The 22,246-nt window shown below is 50.2% G+C and overlaps 1 protein-coding gene across 3 annotated transcripts in view; it reads right to left on the minus strand.

Annotated features, from left to right (window-relative positions):
* Igsf9b (immunoglobulin superfamily member 9B) overlaps nt 1-22,246 on the minus strand; it is a 50,157-nt gene that overhangs the window by 26,114 nt on the left and 1,797 nt on the right. For all 3 annotated transcript variants that reach the window (XM_042674941.1, XM_042674942.1, XM_042674943.1), the window contains exons 2-7: nt 12,048-12,245; nt 9,398-9,544; nt 3,149-3,300; nt 2,699-2,816; nt 1,727-1,868; nt 1,394-1,539 (exon numbers count right to left, since the gene is read on the minus strand). In XM_042674941.1, the coding sequence (XP_042530875.1) occupies nt 1,394-1,539; nt 1,727-1,868; nt 2,699-2,816; nt 3,149-3,300; nt 9,398-9,544; nt 12,048-12,245 (903 nt within the window). The remainder of the gene's footprint in view (nt 1-1,393; nt 1,540-1,726; nt 1,869-2,698; nt 2,817-3,148; nt 3,301-9,397; nt 9,545-12,047; nt 12,246-22,246) is intronic.

A 22,246-nucleotide genomic window follows, 5' to 3' on the forward strand; every position in this document is an offset into this window, starting at 1 on the left:
ATGTTGGTGCCAAGGAGAGACTAGTAACGAACAGACTTCTCCAACAGGTTGATGGCCTACAGCTTTGAGGGGCCTTTGCCTTGGCTGCTTCACCATCTTTCTGAAGACTACAGCTTTGCGCTCCCTTTCTTCACCCTACTTTCCACTTTCGTGGCCAGATGGCAAGGCCTGTGTCCAGAATGGAATCCACCTGTCTTTCCTCTCTAGCATGGCCACATCCTAAGTCACATATGAACAGCATCTCACTTGCTTCTCCCAGATTCCACTCCAGCATGCTACAATTCCCTCTGAGCTGTCATGGTACAAGACAACAAAGGCCTCTGACTCCTCCACAAAGTTATCCATGAAGATGAGGAGACCAAGTGAGAGGAAGGGAAGACTTCCATAGGATTCCGCATAACCAGGTGGCTCCACCCGCCTACTATCAACACAGATCCATCCACACACCCATTCTGCAGCAGCCAGAGTGGCTCTGCCTCCCAGGGCCACCCATTGGTCCTCTACTCGTCCTCAGCTTGTAGGCTGGCCCCTCGCCAGCCCATCTCCACATTGCTTTACTGATCACCCCTGCCACACTCCACATCCCTGAGTACGTACAATTCTCCCACAGCAGCCTCAGTCAGCAACAACCCGGGGCCTTTGTTGCCTGAGTGACAGAGCCATCCACTAATCAGAGGGAAGACATTAATCCTCATTACTGATCCTTCTCTCTCCCTCTCTCACAAGGCTCAGCCTGCCAAGGGGTAGGAAACCACCACCGGTGCTCAAGTATTAAAGATAAGCAAACGGAATTATTCTGCTGACACAGAAACCCTCGATTGTTCTGGCTGAGAGGCAGCACATTCATTTGGATCTCTCGCAACCCCCAGAGAGGAGGGTGTAGAAACTGGACTGAGTTACCCTGGTAGGCCCTACTCCCCTCCCCTCATAGTATAGGAAGCTGAGTGCTGTAGCTACCAGAGAAATGAACCCTGCACTGATTCTAAGATCCAACCCTCAGATACCTGAAAAATGCACCTAGTAGTTAGCAACTCGAGGTACAGATGAGCCAGCATGCAATGTAAGGATCATCTTCCCAAAGGGCAGTTGTTCAAAGGACAGGTCTGCATGTTCTTGAACCCAACCTAAGCTTGAAGCGCTGAGTTAGTTGACGCCTCATGGTCAGGCCTCACCCACAGAAGCTGCCTAGCAAGTGTCAGCTCATCCTGACCGGCCAGCCTGGTCATGGACTCTTTTAGAACCTGTCTTTTCCTCCTTTGGTCATTCCTTCACCCACACTTTCCAAAACAAGGTGCTTGCTCTTTGGTGCCCTCTGGCCTCCAACCTGGCTATCACATAGCCTGGAACCTTCTGGAATGGCCAGAGGCAGTCACTCTCCTAGCTATCTACTCACACTGCACAGTCAGGTACGCTGAGGCAGAGGGGGATCGCCCCAAGCTGTTGCTAGGGACGCAGGTGTACTTCCCGGCATCTTCCGGCTTCACCCGGAAGATGATCAATGTCCCATCGATCAGGATCCGCACCCTCAGCTTCAGGTCACTGCAGAGCGGTTAAGGAGACATAAAGGGTGTTGGCCGGTGGGTGAAACTGTCCAAGCCAGGCAAACAATGAGTCAACTTCACCTCGCCCCGTGCCCAAAACTCCCCCCAATACACAGATCCTTGCCCCTAGAAATCTGGGGTGGAGGAGGACCCCTGTGAGAGGGTCAGAACAAGATGCTGCTTACTTCTGGAAGTAGACATTCTCATCCTGCCAGTACCAGGTGTAGGTGAGGTTGCCGGGATACGCCTCTGCCCTGCAGGTGAGCAGGGCATCCTGGGAGATGTTGACGGTGATGTTCTCAGGAGGGGACACAATGAAAGGAGGCCCTGGAGGGAACAGGGAACAAACATCACCTGTCCTGAGGGGGAAAGAGCACACAGGAAGGCACAGGGCAGAAGCCAGAGGTTAAGAGGGTGGCTCAGGGAGAGGAGGCTGGGGAGCAGAGGGAGGGTAAAATTCCAGCAGGCGCTGGGGCTGGCTTGACAGACACTGGCAGGCTGCAGTCTGGCCCTCTCCCAAGAGAGGGACAGCTTCTCACCACGCTGCAGAGGGACCTGGGGTCCCAGCTGCTGCTCAACCCTCAGTGGCAGGAGAAGTGAATGCCACCACAGCTTCTCTGTCCGTCCAACTAGACTCAGCAGCCATTAATTCCTACTGTATCCCTTCACTAGCTGGAGGGTAGGGAGGCAGGGACCTCTGCAGACAACCCTGCCCATTCTGAGTAGTCAGTGACCAGCCCTTCTAGGGCATTCTGGAGCACAGTCTGGACAGACTGGCATCTCTCAATGCTGACTGTACAGACCCCGGGTCTGCCAAATGCCCTCAGTAGTGTTTAAATATCTGGGGCTTGGACTGCATTTCTGTCTTTATTTATTGATGCCAACACTAATGGATAGATGACCGGAGGGAGGTCTCCTCCCTCGGGGAGCCATGACAGAGATGCTCCCCAGACAGAGCGAAACCGGAAACGGCCCAGCACAAGACCTTGCTGCTGCAGCATACAACGTCCTTGTCAGCAAGGCACGCTGGTTGCAGGAGCTACCACCCCGCTTCTCTACCAAGCCCAGCTGTGCCCTGGTAACATGGCATCCATAGCCCAGCAGGCCTGGGTAGCCTTTGCTAGCTCAAGGGCTTGAGGCTACAGAAGGCCTCTTACCTTGGACAAGCAGGTGGGTTGTATGCACAGCCTCCCCCTGGATGCTGTATGCTCGGCAGGTATAGGCGCCTCTGTCCTCTCGGCTGACTGATGTCACCGTCAGGCTGCCGTCACTCACCTAAGGGCCCAGGACAGACATAACTCAGCAGCCAGCAGGGAGCCCCACCAACACATTCCTCCAGCAGAGAGATGCAGGGAGAGCTGCTGGTTTGGAGAAGGTATGGAGGGCATAGCACAGGAAGGTAGAGAGGCAGGTGCCTGCCTACCCATCCCCCTCCAAGACAGAACAGATGCCTCAACCAGACCAGGTTGTAGGCTTTCCTGCCTCCACCTGACCTAGTGCACATAATGTTAGGAAATAGCTCCTTGCAGGGAGGGGAAAAGAGGAAAGGGGAGAAGGAGGGGAGGAGCAAGCTCAGCACCCCAGCCTTAGAGCTACGCTCAGCTCACCTGATACTTCCCACTAGCACCGAGGAGCGTCCCCTCCTTGAGCCAGGTGACGATGGGCTTGGGGTTCCCAAAAGCTGTGCAGGTCATGGTAATACTGCCACCCTCCTTGGCCTCGATGTACTGGGGGGGTGTTTCTGTAAAGGTGGGAGGGGCTGCAAAGGAGACCACAAAGGTGAGGGATGGAATCAGCCCACCTGTGCACTGCAACTCGGCAGAATGTACCGATGAAGGAACACACAAGGGGTAAGCAAAGTCCTGCCCACTGGTATCACAGGGGAAGGGAAATCCAGGTTCCAGTCTCAATCTGGATGGGCCCAAATTATAGAATTTGCTCATCCTATAAAACGTCACTATTTCCCAGAGGAGGGAAAGGGAATATTTATTGAGCATCTACTAGGAAAAATGCCACAACCAGCACTGGGGACATGATGTAAATAAAACTCAGCTCTGGCTGGGCGCCAGTGGCTCACACCTGTCACCCTAGCTACTTAGGAGGCTGAGATCTGAGGATTGAGGTTTGAAGTTAGCCCAGGCAGATAAGTCTGTAAGACTCTTGTTTCCCATTAACCACCAGAAAATTGGAAGTAGAGTTGTGGTTCCAAGTGGTAGAGCACTAGTCTTGAGCAAACATGCTCAGGGACAGTGCCCAGGCCCTGTGTTCAAGTCCCATGACTGACAAAAAAAGAAAAATACAGTTCTCATGCCTCCCCACCCCAGAATCCCCGACCACACGTCAGTGTTTAACCTGAGGGTTTCCCCTCTTTGTGCAACTCCATCCTCACTAGGATCCTTCATTTCCAGGACATTTGTCATCTCACACAGGTCTCAGGTCAAGATTGCAGTCCCCGGTTCTATTGAGAAAGTCCTCCACCTGTCTCTCTGTGGCTCTTGTGGATACAGATGTGCAGCCTGACTAGGGGCTACTTCTTTCCTAAGTCTCTGATTATTCCAGGTCATCTTCCTGCTGCATTGGAGATGTGATTAAAACACCATCCTGTTTGGATAATCGGCTTTTATGAGTCTGAGTCCCATTTGCCTGAGCTGCTTGTAGAGACAATCCGGTCAATCCTAAACCTTTGGACTAGCTGTTCTATGGCCTTCCATTTCTGAACTCCAGCCCTGAGGTCCCCGGGGCTGGGCTAGACAGGACAGGACATCCTGAATTCCTCTCAAGGTACCACCCAGAACTGAGGATCCAAGTTCAAGTGCTAGCATGCCCCTTGCTGCATACCCTTAGACAGGTTCCTCAGCCTCCCCACCCTCCATCCTCTGGAATTGCTGTGAAGAAATATTTGTGGAAAGGACCTGGTAGAATGTATGTTTAAACAAACTTCAGTGGTTCTGCTATTATTATCGTGACCTTGTCCTGAGAGGACTGAAGTTTTGCCTCACATCTCCCTCATCTCCTTCCATATTTTATCTTCACTATTCTTTAACCATATTGGGCCTTCTTTGTCCACTTCCAAAATGCCAAGGATTCTCAACCTCAGGGTCTTTGTGTGTGCAGTTTTCTCTGCCCGGATCTCTATTTCCAGCCCTCACATTCGTGCAGTTCATGTGAACTGCCATCTCTGCCTTCCCTGACCAGTGCATCTGTGTTGGCACTTCCAGAAGGTCCTAGTCCCTCTTGCACCTTACTCATCTATCACGAACTGAACTCCACCTGTAGAGAAACCTGCTTCCTAGCTGTCCCCATTAGTGGAAATTGTGGTTCTCTAGAGCAGATACCCTTTCCGCAATTCCACGAAAAGCCCAGCTTTTATAGTATAGTTCCTGGATATAGGAGCAGATCCAAGAAACACTCATTGAATAAAATGAAGGAATAAGTGAAGAGGAGCTTATGATCTAGATACTGAGGGTCCAACACACATACGAATACATGAAACCTTTCAAAAGGAAGACCACAGCCAGACCACTGGATCTCTGATCTCCAAAGCCAATATGTGCACACAGAGACACTTGAAGGATTGTGGGATGCCTTAAGCATACAAGAATGCATACACCACACATCCTCAGGGAAAGCGATTCTCATACAGGGTCTAAGAATATACTAAATATAATAGCAAAAGGCCATTTGAAGTCCTGTAAAGGAATTCTGGAACCCTGGCCTCCAGGCCCTGCTCATCTCAGACCCCCATCCTGGCCCAGCCTGTCCCCTGAAATACAATTAATGCAGCCACAGCCTCCATTACCTCCAGTGTCAAGCTTAAAAGAAAAGATAATAAATTAAATTACATCCTGAAGTGACAAATTAATTGCTAATTACATAATTACTTTATTATTTAGGTGCTAATCAGGAAAGTACTTTGAACAATTTCAAGTTTTTAGGAAAATAATGGTTTGACTCTCCGTTATTTACTGAATTAGGTGTTAGCTTGCCAGCTGCATTTCCAGGCTTAATTCTTTTTGCAAGTGGCCTATAATTAATAGTGCAGGTTAGAAATAGGCAGGCCTCTCCTCCAAGTAATTCACCGACCTAAAGCAAGACTTGGCTGGGGCTCTTTGGGTATTCTACATGTGATAAAGAAATAATTGGGTTTGTTTCCACCCAACTGGTCTTCAAAGAAAACATAGAAGGCAAATGAGAATGATTTGTAATTCTAATTCTTCACTGGCCTTTCAATTTCCAAAGGTGTTCTCGTCAGGAAATGCCTGACACGAAACATTCTAGTCTGGAAGCAGTGGAATTCTGGCACTTGGAGCCATTCCTGGATAGTGAAAATATTTACACAGAAGGAACCTCGGAACTCAGAAGAAGGCAAGAGGAGAAGCAAGAGAAGTAATGTCTCTCTCCTGATGAGACACATCTGCTCTGTTCTGCCTGGTCTTCAGGTAGGCTTCTTGGTTATGGCAAAACTCTGCTATATTGGTAAGTCCTGGCTCTCAAGTGTGCAACAAATGGTGTTCATCCTTAGTGCTCTAGAGACCTAGTGGTTTGTGGTAAACAACCCACATGAATGAGTTGCTTTCCTCCTCAAGGCTCCCAAACATGCTGTTCCCTCTTCCTGGAGGAGACTTCCCCCCTTCCCACCTGGGACTTGAACACAAGGCCTGAGTCCTGTCCCTTAGCAATTTTTCTCAATGCTAGTGCTCTGCTACTTGAGCCACAGCCTCACTTCTGGCATTTTGGTGGTTAATTGGAGATAAGCGTCTCATGGACTTTCTTGCCAAGGCTGGCTTCAAAGTGCAATCCCAGATCTCAGCCTCCTGAGTAGCTAGGCTGACAAACATGACCCACCAGGGCCAATGTCTGGTTAGAGGGTCTTTGTTAATTGACCAAAGTCTTTGATAGCTTCTAGCCCCCTGTTAACTATACCTCCTCCCCCCAGCTCCTTGCCTCTCTCTTTCTTTCTTTCTCTCTTTCTTTCTTTCCTTCCTTCTTTCTTTCCTTCCTTCCTTCCTTCCTTCCTTCTTTCTTTCTTTCTTTCTTCCTTCCTTCCTTCCTTCCTTCCTTCCTTTCTTCCTTTCTTTCCTTCCTTCCTTCCTTCTTTCCTTCCTTCCTTCCTTCTTCCTTCCTTCCTTTCTTCCTTCCTTCCTTCCTTCCTTCCTTCCTTTCTTTCTTTCTTTCTTTTTTCTTTCTTTCTTTCCCAAGGAGGATGGCTAGCACCTTACCCATAATCACCCCCATGAATTTAATTGTCCAGACACAGCAAGATTCTTTCCCCTACAGAATTTCATTGAATCCTCACAATCACCCTGCAAATAGACATTGTTTTTATAACCAAGGAAACAGAGCTCAGAGAGGTGACTTAATTGGCTTTGGGTAATACTGCTGGTGAACAGTAATGAAATAAGCCAACTCTTTTAAGAGCAGTCAGAAATCACCAAAGAATCAAATCCTACTTGATAGACATTCAACAGAACATACAATTCCAAACCATATCCTACCAAATTCAACTGAGTGTCAGCTAAATGGCTGGTATCGCAGATCCCTGGAATGGACACCATCAATTAGTAGGATATGAAAGACAAAAGGTCCTCACTCAGGATGGTTTGGGGCAGTTAGGGAGGGGCCCAGGAGAGGGGAAAGGACTGGTGACTCTTGGCTTCCTGCTGTACAATGAGGAAAGCCCTGAGCAGCAAATTTACCTTCCTAAGTCTGTCTTTCTTGAGTGATATTAAGGGAGAGTTTCATTCCCTTGACAGCTGGAACCAAAAGCAAGTGATTCACAAAAAGCCTGCAGTGGTAGAGACAAACTTCATTTCTTTTTAGTTTTGTGCTGGGGCTTGAACTCAGAGCCTGGAAACTGTTCCTTAGCTTTTTCACTCTAAGCTAATACCCTACCACTTGAGTCACAGTTCCATTTCCAGCTTTTTGGTGATTAATTGGAGATAAGTGCCTCATAGACTGCTGCCCAGGCTAACTTTGAACTACAATCTTCACATCTCAGTCTCCTGATTAGCTAGAATAATAGCTGTGAGCCACTGATGCCTGGATAGGTACAGACTTTAACGTCTGACTCCCATCAGGCTCCTGGGACCAACTGGCTGGAGCCAGCAGTACCTAATGCCTGAGCCAACTCTCACCTCAGGCCATCTTTAGTTTCCTGTGTTACAGGCCAATGCTTTTGCTAAAATCTTCTATTCTGAGGTGAGGGTTTAGCTCAATAGTACAGTACTTGCACTTGCTTCACATGCCTTTGGCCAAATCCCCAACAGTGCCAAAACAAAAATATTTAATAAAAAAAATTATGTTCTTTTAAGACTCTGGATAGGTTCCAAGGCTCCAAAGCAGCCTGAGTCTGATCCATCTTCTGTAGGTAGAGTGGACAGAGCCAGTCTTGAGAAAAGATCAATAACGAGAGAAGCTTCCAGGCCAGGAACAACATCAATTTCTATCTTCCAACCACAACTTCTATAGTCTCAGACACCAAAACCAGAAGGATCTATATGGTATGTGGCATATCCAGGATACTGAAGACTCAATAACTAGCATGGTGTCTGTGACACAGTGGTGGCCAAAAACATTTTTTTGTCATCTATTAAATAGAGAAGAATAAGAATCTGGCCAAAAGAATGAAATAAAACAAAAAGAAGGCTGAGTGCCAAGTGGCTCATGTCTGTAATCCTAGTTATTCAAGAGGCTGAGATTTGAAGCCAGCCCAGGCAGGAAAGTCTATGAGACTCTTATCTCCTATTGACCACCACTAAAAAGCTGGAAGTAGAGTTGTGGCTCAAGTGGTAGAGTGCTAACCTTGAGCAAAAAAGCTCAGGCATAACACCTAGGCTCTAGATTCAAGCCCCAGATTTGGCGGAAAGAAGGAAGGAAGGAAGGAAGGAAGGAAGGAAGGAAGGAAGGAAGGAAGGAAGGAAGGAAGGAAGGAAGGAAGGAAGGAAGGGAGAGAGGGAGGGAGGGAGGGAGGGAGGGAGGGAGGGGAAAAGAAAGAAAGAAAAGAAAGACTGAAAGAAGAGAAAGAGAGAAAGAGAGCACCCTCATTCCCCACCCACTGGGTGGATGCCTTTTGCTGTCCTTTCTCCACGGTGCCAGCACCTCCCAGGTAAGGATTCCTCAGGACATACAGGAAGACTCTTCCTCCATGGAGACACTGAAGACCTGCCCCTATGTGCCATCACTGCTGTGGACCCCAGCTCCCAGCCTCAGAACTCAGCAAGTTTACCCTAACACTTGCCCACCCAGACACTTGTATGTGTACACAGTACAACCCATTTAACCTGAGCTATAAATAACTGATGACCATTAAAGCACATCCTCTCCCTAGGATCCTTAATTTTACTAGCTAATAAACCCTGTATGAACAAGGACCATGTCTGGGTTTGCTCATCAGTATTTCCCCCACCATCTGGTGTGGGGGCCAAGCCTGTAACAGACTCTCTGTATAATAAATATACGTTTAACAAGAAACCAAATAGTGACCTAAAAAGACAAATGCTGAGGCTGTAGGAATTCCACTTGAGAGGGGAAGCACCTTTCCTGAGCTCCCAGGCTCCTCCCACAGCCGAGAAGTCACAGCAGCAGTGACTGCTTTGACCTCCACAAAGCCTTAACCCTCCTGGTTCCCAGAAACAGATCGCTTCCCTGAGAGGGAGAACTCTGACATCACCTTGTACACAGTGAGCTACTACACCTCTGTGCCCCCATGGACCCCAGGGGCACAGGAGGAGCAAGCTGAGGTCTCAAAGGACCAAGGCTTCCCAAGGCTCCTGTTGGTGGCAAAGGCTGAGGGAAAAACCACTAGTCAGGACAGAGGGTGGCAGAGCAGAGCCCCAGGGAAGGGGACTCATACGCACCATTGATGGTAAGGTGGACCCAGCTGCCATTGTGGAAGGTGTCATACTGCTGGTCCAGCATGAGCACTTTGCACTCATACCAGCCCTGGTCTTCAGAGCGTACCTGCTCCAGCCGCAAGGATGCTTTATCATGAAGACTGGCCCGGCCTGGTGGGGGGAAACAGTGAACAAAAGCCCAGTAAGCCAGCAGGGCAGGGCTAGGAGTTCTCCCCTCCCTGAACCAAAGAAGGAAACCCATCTACTTCCCATAGCAGAGCCCTAAATGACCTCTGGTACCCACCAACACACCAGAAGGTGGCCAAGGAAAAGGTGGGCCATGAAACCACTATCCATCCCCAGACAACCCTGCCCCAGCCCACAACAGCAGCCAACTGTGTGAGCCCAAAAAAAGCCTCAACAACTTAGAACACAAATATTCTTTCTGGGTATCTGTGTGTTGGTACCAGGGCTTGAACTCAGAGCCTTGCGTTTTTCCTCAGCTTTCTTGCTGGTGCTCTACCACTTGAGCCATACCTACAGGCCAGCTTATTTTTTTAAGAAATAGAGTCTCACAGACTTTCTTGCCAGAGCTGGCTTTAAACTGAGATCCTCCAGGTCTTAGCCTCCTGAATAGCTAGAATGACAGGCACAAGCCATCAATACCTACCTGGCTATAAGTATTCTTTATCTTTCTCTTTTTCTTTTTTGCTGGACCTGGGGCTTGAATTCAGGGCCTGAGCACTGTCCCTGAGCTGCTTCTGCTCAAAATTAGTGCTCTAACTCTTGAACCATAGTGATAAGAGTCTCATGGACTTCCTGCCCAGCTGGCTTTGAACCGTGATCATCAGATCTCAGCCTCCAGAATAGCTAAGATTTCAGGCATGCACCACTAGCTCCCAGCTTATAAAGGATGACACACAGAGATGAGGAAATGACAGAGTTCAGACATGAGTGTTTTCTGGGGCTGCCCTACAGGCTATAGAGCATCTCTGCTCAGGTTAAATAATACACCTGTCTCAACTGGATGCTTAGGACTACCTCACACTTTCCTGTCTGCATGATTTCCCTAAGGTAAGATAGAGTAAAGGCTATCTGGGGACTGGACTCTAGAGTCTTTCTAGATCCTGCTACCAGCCCCTCCCAAAGCCCAGCAACTCCATGAGCTGAGGATAGCAGGGCTAAGGACAGACAGATATGATGGTTCCTCCTATAGTTCTAGCTTTCAGGAAGCCAAGGCAGGAAGAAAATGTGGGGTTCTTTGTTATTATTGTTTATCTTTGGTTTCTTTTGTGCCCAGTAGTGGGGCTTGAACTCAGGACCTCATATATACTGGCTTAGCTTCTTCCACTCAAGGCTGGCACTCTACCACTTGAGCCACAGCTTCATTTCTAGTTTTTTGCTGATTAATTAGAAGTAAGGGTTCTGTCCAGGATGGCTTGGAACTATGATCCTCAGATCTCAGTCTCCTGAGTAGCTAGTAATACAAGTGTAAGCTACCATAGACCGGCATATATAGTGAGTTTAAGACCAGCCTTTTCTCAAAAAAAGAAAAAAAGGGGGAAAAAATCAAGACAAGGGGCTGCAGGCAAGGACCTTCTGACCATGTAAAGACAGTTCCGTGTTCCTCTCACACAGAGAAAGGAGCCCCTTCTGGCTTGGCAGTTGGGATACCACGTTAAAGGGCTCACCTCATCTGTGCTAGCTACTCAAACCTCTTTCAAACCAAGCCAAGACCCCTACCACCACCACCTCCTCTGTTTCCTCCTCATCCTGGATCTGTAAATCTACCTTAAAAACTCAGACAAACCAAGCTACCCCTGGCCACAGGAAGAAGGAGAGAAAGAAAGGCTGGAAGGGAAGCTTCCTGAAGAAAAGGCAATTCAGACCTTGTAAGCTACAGGGGAGACAAAAGTAGAAGCAGTGTCCTGCTTCTTCCTATCCTTTCAAGTCCAACACATATTCATCGATGGACACACACACACACACACACACACACACACTGCACCGTCCACCCTGGCAGGCTGGCAGGTGGTAGCAATGAGTCACAGGGAGGCCACTGCTGACAGAGTAATTGCAGAACAAGACACAAACAGGGCCAGGAGAAGGAAGGGGAGGGGGAGTGGCAGAGGAGGTAGAGACCAGGTCTTGGCAGGGTCAGGCACAGAAGGGGGTGGCTACTAGAACTGGGAATGGGAGTATGCCCCAACCTCAGAACTAGGGGGAAAGAGAAAAGGAGCGTGCAGACAAGAGATCCTGCAGCCTTGTCTTCTTCACGTGTGGTTAAAGGCAGCTCTATCTGACTCTCCTTCTTGCCTGGACAGTGTGGGATCTTGCTTCCTCCCAGGAGTCCTCTCTCTAGCTCGCCCTGGTACTGCTGAGTGCTCACTACCTTCCCAAGGCTGTGTCGTTTTGAAGACTTTCAGGTCTGTTTCAACTCCTACTCCCTCTCCTCTTTGCACTTAATACAAACCTAGTGAAGCAAAGATGGGAGGGAAAGAGGTAGAGATGATAAAAACAGAGACGACGGGCCAGTCCGGAGACAGAGCAGAACTGATCAGAACAAAGGCAAAGGGACCTGAGACCTGGGAGGGGAGGGAGGCGACCCTGAGACCCAGAAGGCACCTACTAAAGAGAGGCGAAGTGGGGGCAGCCCTCGGCACCCACACCTTACCTGCATACTCAGGGTCCACGTGAGGAGGGTAGTAGCCAAACTTGATGAAGATAGGGATGGGAACCCCGAACTTGAACCACTCTACAACATAGGGCGGGGGCTGTCCCGTCACCGGGTGGATCACGTCGCATCGCAGAACAACACCCTCACCAGCTCGTGCAGTCACAAACTCAGGCTCTTCTCGTAGGCCGTGGGCACCTAACAGGGACAGCCAAGGTGGGACACAGGTAGGTGACAAAGAGCTCCTGCCCCCGCAGCCTCATGCCGATGTGAAAGGCGTGACTCGGAACCACCCTCTCCCTTCCTGAGGGCCCCCCCCCCCCCCCCCCGTGCACCCTCACCCCACCCCTACTACTTCTTACCCAAAACTCCCTCAGCCCTGAAGGCCTCAAGCAAGCATTCATATATCCAAGGAAGAAAAGAAGAGAGAGGGAAAAAAAGAGAGAGAGAAAGCTTTTCCAAGTGCCAAGTGGTTCGTGCCTGGTTCATGCCTAGCTACTCAGGAGGCTGAGATCTGAGGATCGCAGTTTGAAGCCAGGCTGAGCAGAGAAGTCCATGAGACTCTTTTTATTTGGGGGGGGGGGGGGGTGGACAGTGTCTGGTCGTGGGGCCTGAACTCTGGGTCTGGGCGCTGTCCCTCAGCTCTTCAGCTCAAGGCTAGTGCTCTACCACTTGAGCCACAGTGCCACTTCCAGCTTTTTTCTTTTTGCTTATGTGGTGCTGAGGAATCGAACCCAGGGCCTCATGCATGCAAGGCAAGTGCTCTACCACTGAGCTACCTTCCCAGCCCATCCACGAGACTCTTATTTCCAATGAACTATTCAGAAAAGGCCGAAGTGGCGCTGTGGCTCAAGTGGTAGAGTGCTAGCCTTGAGCAAAAGAAGCTTTGGGATAAAGCCCAGGCCCTGAGTTCATGCCTCGAGACTGGAAAAAGGGGGGGGGGGGGTGTTTTTATTTTTTTAGCTCTACAAGCTAATCTCAGTTCCAAAGACCATTAGGCAAAACCTGATGCTAGTGGTTCATGCCTATAATCTTAGCTACTCAGGAAGCTGAGATCCGAGGATCAAGGTTCAAAGTCAACCTGGGCAAGAAAGTCCGTGTGGCTCTCATCTCCAATTAAGCACCAAAAAAAAGCTGAAAGTGGAGCTGCGGCTCAAGTGGTAGAGCACTAGCCTTGAGCATAAAAGCTCAGGGTCAAGCTAAACGCCAGTGGCTCACGCCTGTAATCCTAGCTACTCAGGAAGTTGAGATCTGAGGATTGTAGTTCCAAGCCAGAAAAGTCCCTATGACTCTTATCTCCAATTAATCACTCAAAAACCAGAAGTGGAGCTGTGGCTCAACATGGTAGAGAGCTAGTTTTGAGCAAAAGAGCTCAGGGACAGCACCTAGACCCTGAGTCCAGCCCTATGACCCTCCCCCCCCAAAAAAGCTCAGGGATAGTGCCCAGGTAAAGCCTCAGTACAGGCGCGCGTACGCACACGCAAGAACAGCAGGCATCATCATGTTCTGCACATACACACACACACACATACACACACACACACACACACACACACACACACACACACACACACACACACACACACACACACACCAATGAATAGCTCAGCCCAGCCATAACCACCTACAAACAAGGGAACATTCCTCCGGAAGCAGCTTCCCTCTAGAGCCTCGTAGGAGATGGCAAAGGCAGCCTTCCTCCACTGCCCCACCCCCAGCTCTGCCTGATGTTCCAGCACTAAACAAGAGTGCTCCACACTGGAGCGAGCCGAGCTGGGAATCCCTAACAAGCTAAGCAGGCTGCTCAAGGCAACACCAGAGGAAAACCCCACCGGCCTGAGCTGGCCTCTCCAGCCCCTCCTCCCACCCCTGCTGCGCAGCCCTGCAGCAGAGGGAAGCTCGGCATTGCAGCCCTCCCATTTATTTCCAAGGCTCAAATCTATCAGATATCACTGTTCCGAGAGCAGGAGGCTGGGGACAGAGAAGGGGGACCCTGGGGCACAGAATATCAAAGCTGGACAGCTCAACAGGGCACCCCCATCCTGGCTGACAGAGGTGGGGAAGGAAGCAGGTAAGAGGCCCCCATCCCACCTAAGACTCAAGGTGGAGGACTCACAGGTCACTGCCCACCCTCCTTGGCACCTGCTCCTGGGCCCCACACAGCAACCAGGCAGGGCCAGGGAGACTGCAAGGTCACCTTGTCCAGTGCTGGCAGTGAAAAGGACAGTGAAGGGCAGCTCCAGTCCGGCCTCCCCGGCACTACCCCTCCCAAGATGACCACACCCTTTCTCACCTCCCTCCTCCCCTCCAGGCCACCGCCTGAGCACCTCAACCGTGCCGGGCAGCACCTAGGACAGCAACCGCAGACTGGGCCTGCAGCCAAAGCTGGCTGGGCCCTTCCTTTGGGAAAGGATGGAAGGCAGAACACCTCTGTCCCTCTGCCTAAGTTGAGCTCTTTCTGCATCCTCTGACCCCTATGGGATCCCACCTGCCTCGGTCTCTCCTTCATGTCTCAGTGTTTCACTCTGTGTGTGTGTATGTGTGTGTGCGCGTGCATGCTCACATGCATGTGATCTGAGAAAGCGCCATCTCCGTCAGTCTGCCTCTATATCTCTGTCTCTTTATTTCTATTTGTCTCTCACATTTGCCTTCTCTTTCTGTCTCTCCTCTTCCTCCTCCTCCTCCTCTTCGTCCTTACCCTCCCCCCTTTCTGGCTCTTTCCGTGTCTGTCTCTGTTTATCTCTGTCTCTCCCTCTCTCTAGTGTCTGGTGTGTCGATCCATCAACTGTCTGTCTGTCAATCTCCTGCTCAGCTCCAAGTCTCTCTATGTGTCTCTAGCTTCTTCTCCACGTGTCTATCTGTCTGTCTGTCTCTGTCTCTCTCTGTCTCGGTCTCTGTCTCTCTGTCTCTCTGTCTCTCTCTATTTCTCTGTCTCTCTGTCTCTGTGTCTCTCTCTGTCTCTCTCTATCTCTTTCTCTCTCTGTGTCTCTCTCTGTCTCTCTCTCTCTCCTGCTCCTTCACTATGACTCTCTGGCTATCTTCTAGGTCCCTCCATCATGTGTGTCTCTGTCTCTTTCTCTTGCTAGCACTACATGTGGGTAATTGCCTACCTGCCTGTCCCTTTCCCTGTTTCTATCAGCTGGCAAGTGTGTGTGTGTGTGTGTGTGTGTGTGTGTGTGTGTGTGTGTGTTGGAGGATGGGAACCACGAATTGCTGTTGGTCCATTTGAGGGCAAGGTGTTTCACATGCTTTTCTGCATGGAGGGGCTCTGTATCCGTGTGCATATGTGTTTCTTGTCTCTGAATCTCTATGTCAGTCTATGTCATCTCTGTGTGCCTCTGCCTGCCTCATTCTCCCCGCTCCCCCTTCCCTGTAACTTGCAGAAGGAAGAGGAGGAGGAGGCAAGCCCTTCCAGAAGCCGATTGGCTCCCAGTGACATCACTGTTTTCTAGAGAAAGAGCTAAGATCACGGAGTATTTTTGGAGCAAAGAAGCATTACACTCACCTGCCAGAGGCCCCAGCAGGTTTCCCAAGCCCCCCCCCCATCCCCCAGCCTGGCTTCAGACTGAGTTTGCAGCCCAGCCTCTTGGGGTAAAAGGAGGAGAGGGCCCAGCTGCAGCAGGCACCTCCCCCACACCCCTAGGGATACCTGCCTGCCTGCCTGCCCTGCTTCACCCACAAGCACAAACCAGTGCTAGACCGACAGCAATGGGTGGAGAGCAGGTGCCATGAGCCATCAAGAGAAGCAGCATGTATATGTATGCATGCATACATGTGTGTACATATGTATATACACACATGCAACAACCGAACATCTGCAGGACTGGCCTGTGAGGAGATGAGGAGACAAACTACAGATGTGTGAAGGAAGAAAGAGCTATTTCCGGGATTGGGGGGGCAGGAAACCTGGGGTGGGGCAGGATGGCTCCTTTGTCTCTAGAGCACAAGTAACAGAAAGAGAACCAAGGGGAACAGCTGGGCACCTCTAACAGTCCGGTTTTGTTCTGGAGTGCTGGCAATGCTAGAAGGTGGGTCAGCTTTGACATGGCTGTGCACTGCTCATTTGCACCTAGTGCTGCCTCATTCTCGCTGCATTGCAATGAGACAGCTCTTTGACACCTTCCCTCCCCCACCCCCGGCCCCAGTCCCAGGCCCAGCCCCAGTCCCAAGCCCAGCCCCAGTCCCAGCCCGTCCCTGGGTTAAACATAAAGCCCATTGTAAAGCCCAGCCCCAAAGCAACAGTGCACACACGCACACACACACACACACACACACACACACACACACACACATACACACTCAGCTAGCATCTCTTCTTGAGACCCTTCCAATCAGGGAGGAGCATCTACAGACCAGGTGCATCCCAAAAATGACACACAGTACAAAACGAGACCAATGTCTCCAAAAGTAGACAGAGAGAAGTCATCCCAGGTCCTCTTGGTTTCCAGGATCCTAATGTATTATCATCTGCTCTTTCTCTTCTTCTACACACACACACACACACACAGAGGGTGTGTTCCCTCACTCCATCTCCCACAGCCTGATCCTTTCTGAGCCAAAGCATGTCTAATAAACACTCTCTCCAGAAAAGCTCAGTGTGAAAAAAGAGAGAAAGTACTCGGGCTGGCAGGAAAGAGGGAAGAGGGGCTTGATAGAGGAGACATGGATAAACTCAAACACTGGGGAACGAAGCCCAAATCCCACAGTGAAAGCAATTCAGAAGCAAGGAAGTGCGGAGATACAGATGGACCCAGTCCAACCAAAGAGATGGCTGGGGGCAGTGACAACAGGATAGAGAGTCATGGAGACTCACAGACACAGGCCTTCAGAACACCTGAAAACCAGCAGGACAGAGGGGAGCCTGCATGAAGTAAGGCCAGCTGGAACAGGGAAAGGGGGTGGAGAATGCTTGGGGATAGTGCCTGCAAGGCAGGGGACCCTCAGGCCCTTCCCCTTCACAGGAACCACGGGGCCAGGCTTCTTCTGATTGGCTTGAGAATGGTAGGGGGTTCCCAGAGGCACTAAAGAAGGCAGGAAACAGTACACCCTGAGCCTTTGAGGGTCTGCCTAGACCCCCCTGAAGGGGTGCCATCCTGGCAAGAAAGCGAGGAAGGAGTGGCTCCCTGCAGGCTGGCTGACCTTTCCAGGAAACCATAGGATACAAATCATCTGCTCTCTGGGCCAGGTGGTACTCAGTGGGTAGCTGAGTCCAGGGCTGCCAGCAGACCCCCTCTGGGCACAGAACCATGAGGCATGGGGGCCTGGCACAGCCCCACATCCAGCACTCCTCACCTGGACCTTGTCGGACTTGAGGGAGAAAAGGGTCCTGAGAATGGGCAATCATCTAAATAGCAGGGGAAAGACTGGATTTGGGCAGAGAAAGCCTCATTTTGGGACGAGCTCTACTCCATAAAGCTCTGTGCCATGAATGGGATATTGAATGCCTGCAATGGCCCTGGCACAAGTACTTTTGTCTCCATTTTGCAGACAAGCAATAGGAAAGCTGTATTATTTGGACAATTATCCACGCAACAGGTAGGGAAGTCAGAACTCTCCTACTTCCTGCCCTCACCAAAGCCCCAGAGGACCAAGGCCTCTCCTCTCTGCCCCCTTCCCTTCTTTGCCCATTCAGCCAGTCGCACCTTCACACCACACAGGTCCTGAGAGCTCAGATTCTGCAGCCCAGGATCAAAGAACACTTCCAAGAACCTATTTCAGATGATAGCTGGACCAGTTGGCTCAGGAGCATTACTCAGCCTAAGATCTTAGAGTCCCTGACTGGGTCTAGTAGTGGCTGAGCATCAGCCTCCAAGAATCATTAGTACAAATCCTTGTTGCAGCCTCTTCCTCCTCCTCCTCCTCCTGCTCTTCCTCTTCCTCCTCCTCCTCCTCCTCTGGGCACCAGACTCCCAAACCACAGGCCTGTTGTCTAATAATACCAGCGACAGCCACCACCACCTCCATCTGCCAGCCTAAAAATAATCCCTGCTGAGTCCAAAAAAGACACAGCCCCCAATAGTCCCCCAATCCCTCCTCCTCAACAAGCCAGGAAGCTCCCGGAGATTCCAGGAAGCCAGCAGACTTGGGGCTCTCACGAAGTGGGAGGCACACACCGGAGGATGGCTCCCTCCTGCCCAATGAGAAACACCCAAGAAGTACGATGTGGAGAGGAGACCGGTGTCCAGAACAGGAGGGGATGTCCTGTTCTCCTTAAAAGGCAGGTAGATCAGAGGCCACCCTGAGCATCCTTCTCTCTTTCTAGAAACAAACACTCATGTGCACATGCACACACGCACACACACACACACACACACACACACACATGCACACATGCACACACACACGCACACACACACACACGCACACACACACACACACGCACACATGCACACATGCACACACACACGCACACACACACACACACACACGCACACACACACACACGCACACACACACACACATTAATAAAAGACATTGCGCCAGGGCCTCTCCATCAGTGTCCCTGCTGCTCTTCCAGCCTCCCTCCCCATCCAGCCTGCAGGGTCTTTGAGGCCAGGTGAGCCCCAGAATGGGCACAACCAGGAAGACTGAACAGCAAGGATTAGAAAGGAGAGAATAGGAATGAACAGCTTCTTTCATCTATGGGTGACTCTGCTCCTTAACCCTCCTAGCTAGGTCCCCTATCCCAGCAGCCAGGAGGCAGCAGCGATGCTATTAGCAACCTTCATTTGCTTGGCTACACAGCATTTCCAAGAGCTCTTTCCCCAGGAGCCCCTGACAGGAAGGAAGTCGGTAATTCAATCTCAGTTCTGTTCCTTTAATGGCTCCTCAGCAGAAAAGCAAAGCCACACACCCCTAAAGCCCCTGCAATCAGATCCCGTGTCCCAAAGCTGGCTGGCAGGAAGGCAGAGGGACAGGCACTGAGGCTGAGCATGCCATGAGGATAAGAGACCAGATTGCCACCATAACTAAGTGGGAGATCAAAGTTCCATATTTACTCCCAGTAAACCGTCAACACTCCCTACTCCAACAAGAATGAGGACAGTGACTCACCTCGTTACAATGTGTGCCTGTGTGCAAGTTGTATACCACTCACTCCCCCATCCTGGTAGACACACGTGACCAGGAGGAAGGTAAGGGTGACTACAAATGGGAGAAGGCGGGCAGAAGGCAGGGTTGTCAATGTCTCTCTTGTCAGAAGAGCAATCAAGCTTCCTTCATATCCCTGGTCCTGTGGAATCTTTCTCCAAACCCCTCACAGAGGCCCCATCTCTGCTCTCCACTTTCCTGCTTATTCACGCAAGAGAGAACAGAAAAGCAGGAAGATTCCTAAGAAAAATAGGTCAACTGCCTCCGGCAGACTGGCCCACACCAGTGCCCCTGAGCAGTGCCCCTGGGGCAGGGTACTGATGATAATTCTGTCTCCTCTCCCCTCCCCCTCCTTCTCTATTCTGGAGTGGATACAGTTGATGTCAACTGATGCTACCCATCCCTCTTAGCAATTGATAGCCCAGTGTCAGCTTCTCCACAAGCTCAGACTTTCCTACTGCCTAAGCTTTCTCTCCAGAACCTCAGGCATCCTTCAATCCAGCCTCTGGGCTAGAGCCTTCAACTTTGGAGACTTCTGTGCTGCTTTGATGAAGGTTCCAAACAAAGGGACAAGGAGTCTGCTGGGTGTAGTCACTCAGAGAGGAGTTGCTCTAACCTCAGGCCTGTACCTAACTGGCCCTGTCCTGCTGCAGTCCATGCATATACTTACAAACATACAGGCATCCACTCTTGCATGTATAGGGCATGTATAGGGCAAAATACATGCAGATCACATGGACATGCACACAGTATATACAAAATATAAGTACGTGTGCCTGTACATGTGTGTACACATGTGTATGTATATGTGTATATACCATTTCACATGAGTAGATGTGCACCTACCTGTAGGAGCACACACATACACACACAAGCGTACCCATGCATGTGAAAGTGCACATACACCTATCACCTCCAGACAGCAGAAAGTTCTCACCAATCACAGCTCTTTCATCATTCAGATCTACTCTTCACACAAGCTGTACAATCTATCCTAGGAACCAGAGGGAGGGGGTACTGCTATCTGGAGACCTTGCATCCCAGCTGAGGTCACCAGATATGGAGGAGGGGCTCTTATAGAGAACTGGTTAAATCTCAGCCCTCAATGGGGCTCATCTCCCACCCCCACATCTTCAGTGCAGCAAACAGGAAAGCTGTGTATAGACAGTTGAGCACTGAGCAGAGCTGAGAGAGAGCCAAAGAAGAAAGCATAGAGCAAGCAGGCTAGGCTCTGAAAGCTAGCTGGCGCCTGACTGGGGAGAGGGCAGAGAAGTAAAGGAAGGCACCAAGAGAGAATGAGGCATAGGAGGGAGGGACAGAGAGATGCTGGGTTTCAGCAGCTCAGTGAGACAGACCCTGCTCTTCAGGTAACCAGATATTAGTTTTCTGTGTCAGAACCATAAACATGAAACCACTTACGACTTGAGACATGATATCTCCAGACACTGGCATGTGTCAGGCCATTGGCCAGAAGCTGAAAGCTGATCCTTCCCACTGTGACTCAGCCATGCCCTATGTGACAACCTCCTCAGCTTCTCCCAGGGTATCTGTTGCCAGACACACCCCCACCACCATCGTGTGTGTGCTGGGACACACAGCCATGTACTTACCCGCTAATCACTGCCATTGCTCAATTCTTCCTGGACATGGGGTGAAACCCCCTTCCCAAATGGGAGAGGGGTGGGTCAAGGCCAGAGTAGAGGGGACTAATCTAACCACCTGCAGGACTTGAGTCACAACTCCACTTTATTTGGGGGCACTAGTACCAGGGATGATTCAGAATCTGTGGTCAAGAGGGAAAACAGCCTTGGGGATAAGACTCTGCAATGAGATGTTCAGACTCAATGTCTAGCCCAGGGTCTTCCCACAATGTGGAAACCCCTCAGCGTACTAGGCAAACATCTGGGATGCTGAGATGACACCAATAGACTGACTTCTCATGCTTTCCACCTGACTACTGACTTTAGTCCTCTCCCAGACACATGATCTGAGTCAAAGGAAGAGTCAGTCCATCTCTACCTATACCTCACACAGGTAGGTTGACAGAGTCCCAACTCACTGTGGCCTGAGGGAGCTTCCCCCTCTCACTCCTCTACTTCAGTGAATCCTAAGGGTGCCTCTCAAAGTCTCTCCTTCTCAGGGGTCTCCCCACAAGTTATCTGTGCCACTCAGAGAAAAGTTAGGCTTTGCAAGTTCCCAATACCAGCTCCACACACAGCAAGTAGCCTTTCCCTGCCAGAGGCTGAGTTCTGTACCCTCCCACAAGTTCTAGACACTGACAAGGATTTAGCTTTGAACACATTGCAAAGGGCTTTCAAGCAGCTTTGAAGCACACATACCCTAGACACATCACTGGATGTAGGAGGATGAGAGGCTCTGCCCAGACAAGGTCAGTCTATGAAGGAGTCTCATTTCCTGACAGAGACAACCTTCTGAACTTCCTCCTAGCACATACCCAGCTCCTGATGCCCTGAATGACCCAAGGGAAAGGAAATAGAGGGGAGCCAGGAACCCAAAAATTCTGAAATAATAACCACATCAATATTTCATGAGTATATACTATGTGAGTGGCAGCTACTCTTTTATTTATAGCACTATTACCCCCAGGGGGAAAAATACCTCTATAAGCTTATACTCATAACTTATTTCCATTGAAGCAAGTAACATCAAGAAAGGTTAAGCAAATTTGTCCAAGGTCACAGGGTTAGCAAGTGATAGAATTGGGATTTGAATGCAAGCCATTTTAAATCTAGGTCCTAGACCAACATCATATCCCAAGACCAAGAAGGTCACCCCTGCTCTCAGACAAGAGAGCACGTCTAGCCATTCCGAGTGGAAAGACCTTGCTGCACTATGGAAGAAGGTATACATCACCTTCATGCCCAACAACCTTCAATGCTGGGAAGTTCCTTCTGCCCTGCCATTCCGTGTGTTGCTGCACTATAAACCCGTTTTCCTTTATGCTGTGCTTAAACTTGCAAAAATAAATAAATAAATAAAACAGGCCAAACCCCACACCCTTGCTTAGGTTTTGGACTCTATTTCAGAACCTTCCTTCAATGTCTCTTCTATTCAAAGATCCCAGCACATCCTTTGTGCTTTCAGTGACA

This window comes from Dipodomys spectabilis, unplaced genomic scaffold (assembly GCF_019054845.1).
Source record: "Dipodomys spectabilis isolate Male_0828 unplaced genomic scaffold, ASM1905484v1 ptg000023l, whole genome shotgun sequence".
NCBI classification, from domain to species: Eukaryota; Metazoa; Chordata; class Mammalia; order Rodentia; family Heteromyidae; genus Dipodomys; species Dipodomys spectabilis.